Source organism: Vitis riparia, chromosome 18 (genome assembly GCF_004353265.1).
Source record: "Vitis riparia cultivar Riparia Gloire de Montpellier isolate 1030 chromosome 18, EGFV_Vit.rip_1.0, whole genome shotgun sequence".
Lineage (NCBI taxonomy): Eukaryota > Viridiplantae > Streptophyta > Magnoliopsida > Vitales > Vitaceae > Vitis > Vitis riparia.
Window position 1 is genome coordinate 25,912,078 of NC_048448.1, and position 18,960 is coordinate 25,931,037.

General features: G+C 38.5%; 1 protein-coding gene across 2 annotated transcripts in view; it reads right to left on the bottom strand.

The window, feature by feature from the left end:
* Positions 1-18,960, bottom strand: part of LOC117905328 (DExH-box ATP-dependent RNA helicase DExH3) — a 97,407-nt gene that overhangs the window by 15,989 nt on the left and 62,458 nt on the right. For both annotated transcript variants that reach the window (XM_034818238.1, XM_034818239.1), the window contains exons 13-16: positions 18,847-18,916; positions 18,583-18,731; positions 8,956-9,264; positions 8,802-8,861 (exon numbers count right to left, since the gene is read on the bottom strand). In XM_034818238.1, coding sequence (XP_034674129.1) covers positions 8,802-8,861; positions 8,956-9,264; positions 18,583-18,731; positions 18,847-18,916 — 588 coding nt within the window. The remainder of the gene's footprint in view (positions 1-8,801; positions 8,862-8,955; positions 9,265-18,582; positions 18,732-18,846; positions 18,917-18,960) is intronic.

The following is an 18,960-nucleotide window of genomic DNA, read 5'->3' on the forward strand; positions in this document are numbered from 1 at the left end:
TCCCACTTGTATATATATAGGTCCTTTGTATTCAGTTTTGACACAGAAGAAAAGAAGAATATTTTCTTCATGGTATCAGAGCATTCAGATCTGAACCACGTATAAAAAAAAAAAAAAAAAAAAAAAAAAAAAATCATCTTTTTCCATGGAGAGTAGAACGGAAGGATCAAACTCGGAGGTGACGTCCAGACCTGAAGCAGTTCACTCCGGCAGTGCCAGCACCACAGACGGCATCATTCTTCCCATAACAGGTCATAAACTCAATGGGCAGAATTTTATTCAATGGGCTCAATCTGTTCGGATCTTCATCTGCGGGAAAGGTAAGGAAGAATACCTTACGGAAGCCATTGTTCAGCCGAAGGAAGATGATCCAGGATACCGAACCTGGAAGTTGGAAAATAGTATGGTGATGTCTTGGTTAATTAACTCTATGACCAATGACATAGGAGAAAACTTCATGTATTATGGCACAGCAAAGGAGATATGGGATGCAGCTAGAGAGACCTACTCCAACATCGATAATACCTCGGCGATTTTCGAAATCAAGAGTATTCTCCAGGATCTTCGACAAGGAGATTCAACTGTTACCGAATATTTTAATATCCTTACACGGTATTGGCAACAACTCGATATTTATGAAGAATTGGTTTGGAAGTGTCCCGAAGATGGACTCCTATACAAGAAGGTCATTGAAAAGGAACGCATCTACAAATTTTTACTTGGCCTTAATAAGAATTTAGATGAGGTACGTGGAAGAGTTCTAAGTATTAAGCCATTACCTAGTGTTAGGGAAGTTTTTTCTGAAATTCGCAGAGAGGAAAGCAGACAAAAAGTGATGTTGGGAACCCAAAATTCCTCCAAAAATCTTGAGAACTCAGCCCTAGTTGCACGAGGAACCCAATCCAACAACAACAACCACCAAACGAAGAAGAATCGTCCATGGTGCGACCATTGTAGAAAACCTGGACACACGAAAGAGACTTGCTGGCATCTACACGGTAAACCTGCTGATTGGAAACCTTCTCGGCCACAGCAAAACAGAGAAGGCCGGGGTTACACCGCTACAGCCGAAGAAGACACATCTGGCACTAGCTCAAATCCTGGACCGTTTAGCAAAGAGCAATTGGAGGCACTACAGAAAATGTTCCAACAGACTCTTCAATCAACTGGAACAACTATTGGTACCGCATCTGTAGCCCAGAAAGGTATTTTTTCCCATGCCCTAAATGTTAGACAGGAAAATCACACTACATGGATAGTGGACTTAGGAGCCTCAGATCACATGACTGGGAATCTCATGGTTTTTCATGAATATACTCCTTGCCATAACAATTCCTCTGTTCGAATTGCCGATGGAACCCTTTCTAGGGTATTCGGCACAGGTTCAGTTATTATTTCCAAGGATATTACTCTTCACTCCGTGCTCTATGTTCCGAAATTGGATTGCAACCTATTGTCTATAAGTAGACTAACACAGGATCTTAATTGTGTTACTAAATTCCTTCCTCACATGTGTGAATTTCAGGCCTTGAACTCTGGGAAGAGGATTGGCAATGCTGAGGTGCGTGCTGGACTTTACCTTCTGAGAGCTGAGGAAATTCGAAGGCTACCAATGAAGACTGCTTGTGTAGTTTCCAACCCTAGTACCAAGACGGATAGTGTTGTTATGTTATGGCACTACCGATTAGGTCACCCAAATTTTTCCTATCTTGAAAAACTATATCCATCATTATTCAATAAAAATTCCAAAAATTTTCAATGCGAAATATGTCAATTGTCCAAACATACTCGCAACTCCTATTCCATTCAACCATACAAACCATCTCATCCTTTTTCCTTGATTCACAGTGATGTTTGGGGGGCCTCTAGAATCAACAACATTACAGGTTCTAGATGGTTTGTCACCTTTGTTGATGACCACACTCGAGTGACTTGGGTATTCCTTATGAAGAAGAAATCAGAAGTGAGGGAAATATTTGAAAACTTCAACAACATGGTTCAAACGCAGTTTCAGGCAAAAATTCAAGTCCTTCGGACAGATAATGCTCGAGAATACTATCACAACACTCTTGGGTCATATCTTCTGGAGAATGGCATCGTACATCAAAGCTCGTGCATTGATACTCCACAGCAAAATGGAGTTGCAGAAAGGAAAAATAGACATTTGATGGAGGTTGCACGATCCCTCATGATAGCTTCAAACGTGCCTAAACAATTATGGGGTGAAGCTGTACTCACAGCAACCTACTTGATCAACCGAATGCCTTCTAGGATTCTTCAATTTAAAACCCCGTGTCAAATCCTCCTTGCTGCATATCCATCCGCTCGAATAATCTCGTCTATCCCAATCAAAGTCTTTGGTTGTACTGCTTTCGTTCACATCCATAAGTCCCTACGTAGTAAACTTGATCCGACAGCCACTAAATGCATCTTTCTCGGGTACTCACCAAACCAAAAAGGATACAAGTGCTACTCTCCAACAACCAAGAAATTCTACATTTCAATGGATGTCACTTTCTTCGAAAATCAACCCTTCTACCCCAAAATTGCAATTCAGGGGGAGAACTGGTCCACAGATGAATTCCAATTCTGGGAAACCGAAATCAGCACTACTTCTCCTTTGAGTTCATCACTGCCTCCTCAAACAGATACTACTCTTTCTGTCCCCGAAAACAATTCCTTGGATGTCCCTTCTGTCATACCTGAGTCAACTACACAAGGCAGTAAAGAGGTAATAGTTTATTCTAGAAAAAATTTAAAGGAAAAGCCTGAGAAACCTCCTCAAAAGGAGCCCGAGGACAGCACTTCACCTGAGCAGAACCAAGAATTGGACCAGGATCCAAGCAACCCAAACTCACAACCAGGTAACACAATTTATGATCTAAATTCCAATAATGACCTTGATGATCTTGATCAACCCATTGCTTTAAGGAAAGGTGTAAGATCCTGCACTCAGCATCCAATCAGTAATCATGTGTCCTATGGAAAGCTTTCACAGAATTTCCAAGCGTTCATCACTTCTCTTGAAGATGATCGTATCCCATCCAACATCCAAGAAGCACTTCAACAACCTGAATGGAAGACTGCTGTTCAGGAAGAAATACAAGCATTAGAGAAAAATGGGACATGGGAAATCTCAGAATTACCAGAGGGTAAGAGGCCTGTTGGATGCAAGTGGATATTTACCGTGAAGCACAATCCAGATGGAAGTATAAACAGGTTCAAGGCTCGACTAGTAGCTAAAGGATTTACTCAATCCTATGGCATTGATTATGAAGAGACATTTGCACCAGTAGCAAAGCTCAACTCCATCAGAGTGTTATTGTCAGTTGCAGTAAATTTGGACTGGAATCTGCACCAACTTGATGTCAAAAATGCATTTCTCAACGGAGAACTAGAAGAGGAAGTCTACATGAAGATTCCACCTAGTATGGAAACTCCAGAAAATTCAGGAAAAGTGTGTAAACTGAGAAAGTCCCTATACGGTCTAAAACAGTCACCTAGGGCCTGGTTTGATCGACTGACTAGAGTTGTGAAAAAACATGGGTTCATCCAATGTCAAGCAGATCACACACTGTTTATGAAGCACTCTAAGGAAGGTGAAATGACTTTGTTCATTGTCTATGTTGATGATATTATAATTACCGGAGACGATGAAGAAGGGATAGGGAATCTCAAGAAGCTGCTAGCAAGAGAATTTGAAATCAAAGATCTTGGACAACTCAGATACTTTCTTGGCATGGAAATTGGCAGAACTAAGGGGGGAATTGTGGTCACGCAAAGGAAGTATGTCCTTGATCTACTTCAGGAGACTGGAATGCTAGGTTGTAAGCCAGTGGACACGCCTATGGATCCTATTGGTAAGATTGATAAAGATAACGACAGTCATCCAACTGACAAAGACAGGTACCAGAGGTTAGTAGGAAAGTTGATCTACTTAACTCACACAAGGCCTGATATTGGTTTCGCTGTGAGCATGGTAAGCCGCTACATGAACAATCCCACTGAAAGACACATGAAAGCCGTATACAGAATTTTACAGTACCTTAAAAAGAGCCCGGGTAGAGGACTCTACTTCAAGAAAACCTCAAGTAGGGAAGTTGAGGTATTCACAGATGCTGATTGGGCAGGATCCTTGACAGATCGGAGGTCAACTACTGGGTATTGTTCCTATGTGTGGGGAAACTTGGTGACTTGGAGAAGCAAGAAGCAGTCCGTAGTGGCGAGAAGCAGTGCAGAGGCAGAATTCAGGGCAATGGCTCATGGGATATGTGAAGGAATGTGGCTCCAAAGAATACTCAAGGAACTTGGAATTATATCAAACTCCACTATGACAGTTTTGTGTGATAACAAGGCTACCATAAGTATTGCAAAGAATCCAGTTCAACACGACAGAACCAAGCACGTGGAGATAGACCGTCACTTCATCAAGGAGAAACTTGAAGGGGGAACAATCAGACTTATGTATATTCCTTCAAGTCGTCAAACAGCAGACATTCTGACAAAAGCACTTCCAAAGGCCACCTACGAAAACATGAAAAGCAAGTTGGGAATGCTAGACATCTACCACCCAACTTGAGGGGGAGTGTGGAAATATGGGATTATGATTTGTAATTAAGTGCCAAGATTAGAAGGATTGTGTTAGGATACTTTCTATTTTATGGATGAGAGAATCTCTCCTAATTAGTGATTGTTTCCTTAGAGATAGTGATTGTGCATATTATATGGCTTAGATTAGGAATCCCACTTGTATATATATAGGTCCTTTGTATTCAGTTTTGACACAGAAGAAAAGAAGAATATTTTCTTCAATATAGAGTAAAGAAATCATAAGCAATGAGGGCCCATATATTTCAAGAAAAGGATAGAGGACTTATATGGAAATTGGGAATAAAGTTAATTTGAAAATAAAAATTAAATTGAGAATTTAAAAAATAAAATCTTTCCAAAACTTTTAGGTAATTTGAAAATGAATTTAATATGAGGAATCTTTCAAATCATTTTTAACTTAGAAAAGAAAATATTGCCAAATCTTTCCAAGATTCTCTAAGTTTCCTAAATTATTTTTTGGTAAAATATGATTTTTAAATTGGGTCAAAGTCCACTACGTTTTCTCTAATATAAAGATGCCTCTTGGGAGGGTTCTCTTGCGAACTCACACACCTAAACTTTGAGTCATTATTCTCCACACTTAATCCAAAACTATTATAGCTTTTCAATTTTGTTTATTGACTTTGTGGTGGAGGATCGCATCCTCTCAAGGTGTTCAGGAGTCACGGTGGTGCTGCATCGCAAATGTGAGTTTAAGTGTAGGTATTGAGGTGTAAGTCTCAATGAGTAGCAATTGTTAGGTAAATCTATATACCTAATTCTTCATAGTTAGTAGATTATAACTCTACGATCTTCATCCCATGGTTTTTACATTTGCAAATTCCATGAAAGGCATTGTAGGTGATTCTTTATGTAACTCTACGATCTCTAACCCTATTAGCCCCATGACTCTAAGGCTTTGAACAACATCCCATTGGTACTAGGTCTACAAACTCTTAGATTACACAACAGATTGTAATAAGCTTGAGTAATCACTTCCTTAACTTATTCTCCTCATTGAGTTTGTTGAAAGAGAGAGAGAGAAAACCTTAATTCTCATTCATATGATTAACTTCTTACAATAGAGAAATATATATACAAGGCTAGGTTGAACTAACTACCATATATGTGACCTATATTAAGAAAGGAAAGAAAGATTGTACACTATAAATACATTATATTCAACAGAGTTAAACCCCATTATATTTGATCTTGTCTAAAAGTTTCTTTTGCAATGCACATTAGCCAGCTTATGAAAAAATTTAGTGTGTTTGTCTCCATCTTTCAAGCAAATCTCTCTCGATCATTGTCATTAAGACGCTTCTTCTAAAGATGCCCACTTACAATACTCTTCTTTGACTGTCCTTCTAGCTTCAATCTCTTCAAGAGAAAGAGAAGATTCCCTTTCCTCTGCGTCTCAAAAACCCACTTGATTAAAAGTCATCTCCATTCTTACAAAATATGTTGTTGTTTTTATTTTATTTTATTTTGTTTATTTATTTATTATTTATTTTTTATTATAGGTCTTACAAAATATGTTGTTGAAAACCTCCTTATTCCAAGCCTTCAAATTAGACTTCAATGCTTTCATCTTAGAAGCTAAAACCACTAAAGTTATATCCCATCCACCAACTCTTAATCAAGCCTTTGAACTCATCTGTTTTCAACTATATATTTTCAAATATGAAAAGTATGCCACCTCTTCTTATCTCTCCCCCATCTGGCAGGATTGGAGAATGATTTGACACTGGCTCAACAATGTGCTTTGCATGAGCCTACTGAAATGACTCTCCTATCCTTTTGACACCAAAAACCGATCTAGCCTTAACTTAGGTTGATTGTTTGTCCTACCACACCCAATAAATGGACCCCTCATGTAAGTGGAGATCACATAACTCAAGCTCCCCTATAATATTTAAGAACCTCTTCATGGGATCAATCAATCTCTCCCCTGTAGTATGATCACATGGAAAAACAGACTACACACTAAGGATCATCCCGCATCCCCTTACTAGCCCCAAAGTCGGCCCATAGGCTCTCTCTCTCCCTTCGCCTAGTTCACCTATACACCCTAGTAAAAACCCACACAAAATCCATCCTTGCATGACCTGAACCTACAAGAAATAGAAAACACCCCCCACCTCCATTTCAAAGAGTTACACCACCTTATTGTCCCAGAAAACTAACACCACCAGCAAGCCCCCCTAGATTCCACAACCCCCCACTCCAAAAATCTACCCACCCTTAAGCTTCTTACTATCTCCATTGACATGATATGAATTTTCGTTACTTGAAGACAAACTATATCCACCTTCAAGGAGAGGATTAAAGCCTTGAGAATGTTCCTTTTTTGCCTATCATTGGCTCCTTTCACATCCAAGAAATGATTCTTAACTTCATGATCAAACAGAAGCCGGTTCCCATCCTTCCTTACCCAACACACTCTCCTTCTACCTTCTTCCCGCCTAAAATTTACTGAGCACTCTAATCTTCTCAGTTCCATTTCAAATTTCACAAAGCAAGTCTTTTGTTTCTTCTTAATGATAAGTCAGACATTCATCTCATTTCTTGCTTTCATATTTTGAAGAAGGGTCGTTATCTCTAGGTCAAGGCCCTCTGTCGGCAATCCCAAGAAATTGCTAAGGTCTATCAAATCACTATTCGACCAATCTTCAGTAGAGGAGACCCCATCTGGTTCCTCCCAAAGACCACCCCTTCCCTAATAGCCTTACCCAATGAGCCTTTCACCACCTTCTCCGTGTTAGGAGGAAACTCAATGAGCCTTCCATTCTCTAAAATCACTCCCAATGAAACCTCACTCCACTCTAGGAAGCCTCTCTGAACCTCTTAACGAAACTCAAGGGCTCTCGACCAACTCCTCTTCACCATGGACCACCAACACTCCCTCAAGAAAAGAAGAACTAGGAGCCCTTACCCCATAAAAAAAACCATAGAGCTAGGAGCAAAACATGAAAATCTTGAGGCCTCCTCCATAAGAACCTCTTTTGTGCTTGAGGATTGAGAAGGAGACAATGAAGAAAGGGTCGCCTCATCGAAAAACATCCTTTGATTGAAAAAATTGCGAATGAACTATAATCAAATAATGAACCAATGAATCCACATTGACTAAGCTTAATTTTCATCAATTTGACTACCGCCAGATTTTGCCACATAATATAGAATAATCCACCCAAAATACAATAATGAATTTTCATGTTTCTAACACAATCAAAAAGAGTTATTTTGGAAACCAAACATGAAATCATCATCATGCAAAACCTGGAATCCTACATTTCCTTTTCCCTTCACCTTGAAGCCATTGGAAAAATCAACCTTCACCACCTTAGCAATATAACAACTCAGCGCTTCCATCACTAACATATAGATACATGTAGTCATCCCACCTCAAACCTCTTAAGATAAGGAAAACAACATGTTGTGGTTCTATCAACCAACATGGAAAAAAATCCCAATTAATATGATCCACCTCAAGCATTTCTTAAGCAAACATCCTTAACTAAAAGTAAGAAATCCCAATTAATATGATTATAAGCTTTCTAGATAACCCACTTACAAGCCACCCCAACCTTCTAAAACATGAATCCTGAAAATTTGAAATCTTATTCAAGTGTATTCCTTGGAACAACAGTGAATCCAAAAGGAATGTTGGATCAAGGAAATGAGAAAAGTATCTTGTATGCCCAGGAAAAAGCTATAAAAAAGACATGATTGCCAATAATCTAATAGACAATATGACCCTAGGAAGAGAGAAACTGCTAAAGGAATTTATTTATTTATTTATTTTATTTTATTTTATTTTATTTTTACAAATAAGCAAAGCAATTGCTAGAAAATGCAACAATAAGATTAATATGAGGAAAAATAAACCATTATAAAATTATCATGATCATGTCCAATCCACAGTGAGCTTCCACTCCAAATTTTATTCAAGTGGGAAATGATGTTGCATAATGATTTTTTATTTATTTTTAATAATTTAGGCAATGTTACATAATGAATGGAACATAATTTCAAATATATGGTCACACTTGGACAGATATAGATGCAATAGAGAAGAAATTTCACTCTTGGCCAAGATTCATATACATATCATTCCCCCTCCACTCCAAAACCTTGCTTAAAATCAATGTTTTTTTTTTTTTTTTTTTTGCATTATAAATTATAGTGAGCCATTGCAATTCTACACTTACTGCATAGAGTAAAACTTGGCCGTCATCCATTGTTTTGAAAGACATTGACGTTTCCCTTGGCTGCAAATACAGAGGCAAGTAACACATTTCAACTATGCAGAGAATTTTTCACACAAATAAAGAAGGAAATGTGTTGAAAGTAGAGATAACTTACCACAACAGATGCTATGCCAGGGAAGAGACCAGAGCATATGATTGCACGAACCAATGATTGGTTATGACTTAATCTATTATTGGTGTTTGCATCTGCATCTAGTAAGCCAGCATCTTTTAGAATGAAGCTAAACTGTTTCCGAAGAGAATGGATAGCCTGAAGAGTCTGGGCAGAGAGGAAATTCCTCCAGCAATACTCATATGCTGATCCTTCTCTTTCTGCGTCTTTCCATCCTTCATATGCACGAACAAGAGCCATGTGGTCACTATAGTCTTTTGCAGAGAATCTAGATTTTGCTGTCCCTGCCAACTGAATTAGAGAAAGAGAAGAGTGGTTAGTTAATCAGGGCATCCATGTAGAGGAAATCCAATGCATGCATCATAGTACATAGCAATTGACATTGTGCAAAAAAAGATAATAACTAAATATCGAAAAGAAAATACATGCTACATTTTTAGGATTAATTTACAAAAAGTAGGCCATTTGTACACCAACAAAAAGAAAGGCTTGAATCATCCCCTATGCCTTGTGAATCTCAAATGTTATGTAACAGTCACAGCATGCAACGAAGTTTATCAGACTGAACCATAAGATTCACTGATGGATCACACAAGAGAATTCCAACATTCAGAGCATGCACTTTATTCTGCAGATATTCAAATTTTTTTTAAAAGGGTACTTATAACTGAACACTTCAAGTAGAAAGCTCTAAACCAATCTATGGATAATTTAATCTCCTAGTCCCTTCTCCTTTAAAATTCATCAATATAATCATTGCAAAAAAATTCCTTCTGCTGCCCCTCATCAAATCCAGTTGACAGCTCTCTGAAAATCTAAGTGACTTGCAACAAACCTATTTTTGAGTCTAATTGGCAGCCAAAGTCTTCCCAGCACTAGCACAATCAATTGTTTAATCCACTATGCCTCATGACAGCCATTTTTTACAGCACAAGCACAGATCCTGCTTCACCATTCAAGCTTGTCATAAACCACATCCTCTGTTAAAGCACAATAACTTGGATCTCATACTAATCCAATCTATGTCATCTTGTCTTCATCATAAAATTTTGAAGCTCCCACTTTTACCAACTCTTATAATGGCCAAAGTAAATCCTTCTCTTAAGATGTCTGGATAGTACCTTGGCACCACGGTTCAAAGTCATGTCAGCGATTGACTTGGGAGGTCTTGAGGTGCATCAGCTTCAGCATCTCAGATCAGTATTGGATGATACGCAAAACATGCTAACAGGTTACTGTTATTATCTTTACAGCAATAAAATGAGAACTTTATGAAAAAGGAGGAGAAGAATAGGAATATCTGGCTGGAGTGCCATGCTGATTTTTTGGTATTATAGCATGAGGATTTTCCAAACAAGCACCTCATTACTTAAAAAAAAAAAAACAAAAACTAAAAGACAGAGAGAGACAGAAAGAGAGAGAGAGAGAGAGAGTGGATTTGCCTAACAAGCTTCCTTCTATGTGTGATAACATTTTGTTGATTTGGCTATCCAGAAGTTCTGAGTCAAAAGTTAAAGGTAGTTGGTTATTCTAATAGAATTCAGAATTTGAAAAGTGTTGAAATTTGGCATTCAAAGTTAGGGTTTTTAATTTAGGAAAGTATTTTAGGAATAAAAAAGGAGAGATCATTTAGGATGATTCAGTTTCCTAATTTTAGGAGAGAATCAAGCTAGATTGATATTTTCTTATTCAGTCATTTGTGTATATATATGTGTATGGTGTGTACCTAAAAGATCAATAAAGGAATTCAGAAATTCTTCATGGTATCAGAGCCAGTTTTCTGAAACCCTAATCCCTTCTGGCCACCTCTTATTCAGGCCATCATTCATTCCGGCCAAATCTCTCTGGCCATCTCTCAATCCGACCATCTCTCATTCCGGTCATCAGTCCCTGTTCTCAGAGCCAAGGGAGAAAACGCTTTCCGGTCGGTCGAATCGTCGTCAGAAAACATTCACCGCCGGCGACTTTTCCGGCGAACTTTCCGGCGAACTTTCCGGCAATGGTTTTTTTCACACCGCTAGGAGCGTCTGGAGGAGATCTACAACTTTTCCCAAAACACCGGAGCCAGAAAACCATCCACGCGCCGCCCACACACGTTTTTCCGGCCGACGACTGCATCTCACGCGCCGGCGCGTGAGCCACTTTCCGGCGACGTGCTTCCTACTCCAAGCTCGCCTGACGCCGACCAGCCACCCTACGTACCTGTTTCTACCATCCAAGCCCTGCACGTGCCTCTTTTGGGGTCCTTTTGCCTCCGCGAGCCCTCCGATCAGTTTTTCCGACGTCCTCCGGCTATTTTTCCTCAACTTCAATCCCTGCACGTGCCTTGGGAAGTGTTCTTCTACCTTTCCGGTCCATGACAAAATACGGAATGGCATCATCACAAGTATCCAGCGTCACGTCACCAGAATTAGGAGGCAGATCTAAAATTCCAAACCTTGGTGGCAGTGATTCCTCTCCTATTCTCATCACAGGACACAAATTAAATGGCCATAACTATTTACAGTGGTCACAATCTGTGTTGCTGTTCATTTGCGGTAAAGGAAAGGATGAGTACCTCACTGGAGAAGCAGCCATGCCAGAAACTACAGAACCGGGTTTCAGGAAGTGGAAGATTGAAAACAACATGATCACGTCATGGCTTATCAATTCCATGAACAATGACATAGGTGAAAATTTCTTGCTGTTTAGGACTGCAAAGGACATATGGGATGCAGCCAAAGAAACTTACTCAAGTTCTGAAAATATTTCAGAACTTTTTCAGGTTGAATCAGCCCTACATGACTTCCGTCAAGGAGATCAAAGAGTTACTCAGTATTACAACACACCCATAAGGTATTGGCAGCACCTTGACTTATTCGAGACTCACTCATGGAAATGTCCTGATGATGCAGCAACATACAGGAAAATTGTGGAACAAAAGAGACTGTTCAAGTTTTTCCTAGGACTAAACAGGGAATTGGATGATGTTAGAGGCCGAATCATGGGCATTAAACCCCTACCAAGTCTCATGGAGGCTTTTTCAGAGGTTAGGCGTGAAGAAAGTAGAAAGAAAGTGATGATGGGATCCAAAGAGCAACCTGCCCCAACATTGGATGCCTCTGCCCTTGTTGCTCGGTCATTTAATAGTAGTGGTGGAGATCGTCAGAAACGGGATAGGCCTTGGTGTGATTATTGTAAGAAACCAGGCCATTATAAGGAGACTTGCTGGAAGCTTCATGGCAAACCGGCTGATTGGAAACCAAAGCCACGGTCTGACAGAGATGGCAGAGCACACGTGGCTGCCAACTCTGAGAGCACATCAGTTCCCGAGCCGAGTCCATTCAACAAAGAGCAGATGGAGATGCTACAGAAATTATTAAGCCAAGTTGGCAGTGGCAGTACTACCGGTGTAGCCTTCACTGCTAATCGAGGAGGAATGAAGTCGTGGATAGTGGACACAGGTGCTTCTGATCACATGACAGGAGATGTTGCCATTCTTCAAAATTACAAGCCAAGTAATGGTCATTCATCCGTCCATATTGCTGATGGTTCAAAGTCAAAAATTGCCGGGACAGGTTCTATAAAACTTACTAAAGACTTATATCTTGATTCTGTCCTCCATGTTCCAAACTTGGATTGTAATCTTTTGTCCATTAGCAAATTGGCCCGTGATCTCCAATGTGTTACTAAATTTTATCCAAACTTGTGTGTTTTTCAGAACTTGAAATCGGGGAAGATGATTGGCAGTGCTGAATTGTGTTCCGGGCTCTACCTCCTCTCATGTGGCCAATTCTCAAACCAAGTCTCTCAAGCAAGTTGCGTACAGTCTCAGAGTATGTTAGAGTCTTTCAATTCTGTGTCAAATTCTAAGGTCAATAAAGATAGTGAGATTATAATGTTACACTATCGCCTTGGTCATCCTAGCTTTGTTTACCTTGCAAAATTGTTTCCCAAATTATTTATCAATAAAAATCCAGCATCTTATCACTGTGAAATTTGTCAGTTTGCAAAACATACTCGAACAGTCTATCCTCAAATCCCATACAAACCTTCGACTGTTTTCTCTCTAGTACATAGTGATGTGTGGGGTCCCTCCCGGATAAAAAATATTTCTGGCACTCGATGGTTTGTGACATTCATTGATGATCATACACGGGTAACATGGGTTTTCCTTATGAAAGAAAAGTCAGAGGTCGGGCACATTTTTCAAACCTTCCATCTTATGGTTCAAAATCAATTCAATTCCAAAATTCAAGTCCTCAAGTCAGATAATGCAAAGGAATACTTTACTAGTAGTCTCAGTACTTATCTTCAAAATCATGGCATTATCCACATAAGTTCTTGCGTTGACACCCCACAACAAAATGGGGTGGCTGAACGCAAGAATAGACATCTCTTGGAGGTTGCCCGGTGCCTTATGTTTTCCTCTAATGTTCCAAACTATTTCCGGGGGGAAGCTATTCTCACAGCTACTTATTTGATTAACCGTATGCCATCCAGAGTGCTTACCTTTCAATCCCCACGTCAACTTTTCTTAAAACAATTTCCTCACACCCGTGCAGCCTCTTCTGATTTACCACTCAAAGTATTTGGTTGCACGACATTCGTTCATGTGTATCCTCAAAATCGTAGCAAATTTGCTCCTCGAGCCAATAAGTGCATTTTCCTAGGGTATTCTCCAACCCAAAAAGGGTACAAATGCTATTCTCCAACCAACAAAAGATTTTACACCACCATGGACGTCTCTTTCTTTGAACATGTCTTCTTCTATCCCAAATCTCATGTTCAGGGGGAGAGCATGAATGAACATCAAGTTTGGGAGTCTCTTCTTGAGGGTATACCTTCTTTTCACTCAGAGTCACCAAATCCTTTCCAATTCGCGCCCATTGAGTTGTCCACACCCATACCGTCATTAGTCCAGCCAGCCCAGCACACAAATGTTCCTTCTCCTGTGACCATCCAGTCTCCCATGCCTATTCAACCTATAGCCCCACAACTTGCTAATGAGAACTTACAAGTTTACATCAGGAGGAGGAAAAGACAGGAATTAGAGCACGGATCACAGTCAACATGTGGCCAATATATTGACTCCAATTCAAGTCTTCCTGAAGAGAACATAGGTGAGGATAGGGCTGGAGAGGTGTTAATTCCCAGCATTGATGATTCTACTCTGCCGATTGCATTGAGGAAGGGTGTTAGGAGATGTACAGATCATCCAATTGGGAATTATGTTACATATGAAGGGCTATCACCATCTTACAGAGCATTTGCTACTTCTCTTGATGATACTCAGGTTCCCAACACAATACAAGAGGCATTAAAAATTTCAGAATGGAAGAAGGCAGTACAAGATGAGATTGATGCACTTGAGAAGAATGGGACGTGGACTATCACAGATTTGCTGGTTGGGAAGAGGCTCGTGGGGTGCAAGTGGATTTTCACCATAAAATACAAAGCAGATGGATCAGTCGAGAGATTCAAGGCTCGTTTGGTAGCTAGAGGGTTTACACAATCCTATGGGATAGACTATCAGGAGACTTTTGCTCCTGTTGCAAAACTGAACACTATCAGGATTCTTCTCTCATTGGCTGTCAATCAAGATTGGTGCTTGCAACAACTGGACATAAAAAATGCGTTTCTAAATGGTGACCTAGAAGAGGAAGTCTACATGGAAATACCACCTGGTTTCGAAGGAAGTATGGCAAAGAATCAGGTTTGCAAACTCCAAAAATCCTTGTACGGCCTTAAACAATCTCCCCGAGCCTGGTTTGATAGATTCACAAAAGCAGTCCTGAAGCTGGGCTACAAACAAGGTCAGGCTGATCATACTCTATTTGTCAAGAAGTCTCATGCCGGGAAAATGGCCATATTGATAGTCTATGTTGATGATATTATTCTATCTGGGAATGATATGGAGGAATTACAGAATTTGAAGAAGTATTTGTCAGAGGAGTTTGAAGTTAAAGACCTTGGAAATTTGAAATATTTCCTTGGTATGGAAGTGGCTAGATCAAGGAAGGGAATTGTAGTCTCTCAAAGAAAATACATACTCGATCTTCTTAAGGAGACCGGTATGCTTGGATGCAAACCAATTGATACTCCTATGGATAGTCAGAAGAAACTTGGTATCGAGAAAGAAAGTACACCGGTAGACAGGGGGAGATATCAGCGGCTCGTCGGGCGCTTGATTTATCTCTCACACACTCGGCCAGATATTGGCTTTGCAGTGAGTGCTGTAAGTCAATTCATGCACAGCCCCACTGAGGAACACATGGAAGCAGTCTACAGGATTCTTAGATATTTAAAAATGACACCAGGGAAAGGTCTATTCTTCAGAAAGACAGAGAACCGTGACACTGAAGTATACTCAGATGCGGATTGGGCAGGAAACATCATTGACAGGCGGTCCACTTCTGGATATTGTTTTTTTGTCTGGGGAAATCTTGTTACCTGGAGGAGTAAGAAGCAATCAGTTGTAGCTAGAAGTAGTGCAGAAGCTGAGTACAGAGCTCTTGCACAGGGAATCTGTGAAGGGATTTGGATAAAAAGGGTTCTTAGTGAACTGGGGCAAACGAGTTCATCTCCAATTCTGATGATGTGTGATAATCAGGCAGCTATAAGCATAGCAAAGAACCCCGTGCATCATGACAGGACCAAGCACGTTGAGATTGACAGACACTTCATCACAGAGAAGGTGACTAGTGAGACGGTTAGATTGAACTATGTTCCTACCAAGCACCAAACCGCAGACATCCTCACCAAAGCTTTACCTAGGCCTAACTTTGAAGACTTAACTTGCAAGCTGGGATTATATGATATATATTCTCCAGCTTGAGGGGGAGTGTTGAAATTTGGCATTCAAAGTTAGGGTTTTTAATTTAGGAAAGTATTTTAGGAATAAAAAAGGAGAGATCATTTAGGATGATTCAGTTTCCTAATTTTAGGAGAGAATCAAGTTAGATTGATATTTTCTTATTCAGTTATTTGTGTATATATATGTGTATGGCGTGTACTTAAAAGATCAATAAAGGAATTCAGAAATTCTTCAAAAAGTCTTTTTTACTGAAAATTTTACCATTATAAGTTCATATACTGTTAAAACTTTTTATTTAAAATTCTATTTTGTGCAGGCTCATATTTGAATCCTATTCAAAATCTGGAAAGTCTTCTTTACTGAAAAGTTCTGATTTATAACATGTTGATTTTACTTTTAGGACTTCAGTTTTCTAAAAGATTCTATTCTCTTTTATCTGTTATTTGATTCCACAAGAAGTCCTAACCTCTTCACCACACCTTCAATTTTTCTAGGCAGTTTTAGTCTATGAGCAACATCCTCCCAAAATCTCCAATGAAAGAAAAAGATTCAAATGATACAATACCTAGTTCCAAACTTTATTCTAAAGTTTGAAAAAGGGAAGAAGCTCTTGACCAAGAGATGATTAAACCAAATTCTATATAAGAATAGCCAAGAGGCTTTGAGGAACCAATCTCACAAAAAGCTTAAAGGCACTATTTTGAGGTTTAGAAGGCAACGATGGAAATATCATCCAATGAGAAGATTACAAGAGAGAGCGGTCCAAAAAATTCACATAGTACAAAGAATAATATTTGCTAAACCGGGGCTAAAAAATAATGACTACTGCAGTAAAACATATGGCAAAAATGACTTTTATGACCAGCAAAGTACATGAGAAAGAAGAACACAATAAAATCCTACAAGTTCCAGCATGTGAAAGAATAATGAAGCCATAAATCATGCTAAGCATGCAAGTATCTGAAACTAAACAGTATATTAAGAAACTGATATCAGGAAACAGCATGTGAACTATGGAGTAGTACATGCACATTATATCAACCCAGACTAGGGAGGAATGACAGTGTGCTAAAATGATAGGCACAGGAAATGCGAGTTGGTTTCACAAAGTTGGAAACAGTGTTGCGGGATAATTTATGGTGCAAGAAGATTAAATAACTCATGAAGCAACTTGATACTCAAATTTTTTTAAAACAATCAGGAATATACCATCTGTCATCTTGTCCCTCTTACTATGGTCTAAAAAACCCAAATCCTTGCAATCCAATCAAACTTCAACTTCATGTTAGTCAAGAAAAAGCCATGTCTCCTGGGAAATATTCCAGTCCATGACTAGAGAATGGGTTCCAGTTATCCAGAAGGACTTTTTGATATGAATATTATGTAACGGGCTTAAGATTAGGACAATATCATATATCTGTCAAAAATCAATGGTATATGCACCATCTTCTTTAAATTAGGAATTGAGTGATGAAAAAGTTTTAGCAAAATGAAGTTATTCTGGATCTTGGGTAAAGTTTGGTCAAGGGTTCCACTATTGAGAAATACTAGGCATAACAGCTATGCCAAACAATAACAGGATTAATAAATGACTTCTTATAGTATTTTACTCAAAATTAAGGTCTCTTAATGGAAAGCCCTAGGGATTTTGGTGCCTCCTCATACTTAGAGAAAAATTAAGGTCTCTTATATTGAGAAAAATTGCTACCTCTTTGTTTCTGCCAAGCACACTTCCACTGGATTCTAATCACATTTCAATATCATTTTCCCATAAAGTTGACATGAAATAGTACTCATGACACAAGTTTATATTCGTAGGTTCAACTGTGTTAACACAAGATGAAAATCCACTGCATGAATGAAGTTGATGGTATAGCTGTTAAAAACTTACTATACGAAACATTTATTATGGAAATTGATACATATCGTAATCTTTACTGTATCTTATGATACACCAACAGTTTACAATACAATATGTGATACAATGATATATACACCTTCAACTATTTTTTGTAATTTTTAAGAAAAATAGAATTCAAAAATTATTTTGTTGAAAGAATTGTTATATTAAGTGTTTAAATATACAAAAAGGTTATAAATTGATCATAAAAGAGAGAGAGAGAGAGAGAGAGAGAGAGAGATGTAAAATAATACCATATGAAAAGTTATATTCATGTTAGCAAAGGTCATAATGTAATATAGGTAAATTTATTCTTACAATGAACATTAGAAAATTTGCATTTAAATGGATTGAATGTTGACATTGAAAATGACGGTGATTGGTAAATAAAAACTTTTATTTATTATTATTATTATTACTATTATTATTTGGAATGGTGACAATCATGAAAAGTTGGAACTTTGGAGATGAATCATAAAGACATATGAACAACAAATAAAATGCATATGTATAGTTAGAATTTGGAACCAGAAATCAAATCTAAAAATTTAAAAAGTTTATTATGTTGATTTTGTGATGAACCTATTCATTAAATTCATATTTTTAAAATTGAACTTTTTAAAACCCTAGTATTTAATATCTTCATATGGCATGATATGGTTTAGCTCTTTAAATCCAACTATCTTTCATAAAATTGGTTATATATTACCCTTTAATTCATACTTCAAATATATAAGCACATGTATGCATATTTTTTGTATTTCTTTTTCACTATATACAAAACGTACAATACACAATATGATACAATACACGATATAGAAAAATAGAAAAACAATGCATGATACATTTAATGAGTTAACAACTATGGCTCATTGATGCGCTATAAGGTAACATGTTCGATTTTTGTACTTACATCCTTCTTGTCTTGAGGCAAAAGGAAAGGATCCTTGACACTAAGTCCAGCCACAATTGTTAGAATAGGATCAAAGCAACGGAAGATAGTGCCCATGATTAGCATTTTCCCAAGCTTGGGATCCACTGGGAGCATTGATAAATACTCACCTGATTAAAACAAAGGACAAACCCATCAATTTACAACACCAAGCAACCAATCATACATTATGGGCATAAGAATTATAAAAGCATTTATTCTATAATACAAGATTAGCAGGCTAACCAAGATTTGTAAGATTTTCCTTCTCATCCAAAGCTCCAATCATCTTCAGAAAATCAACAGCATTTTGGACCTGTCATGCATTGAAGATCTCAGCCTCTGCCAATTTACATAGTG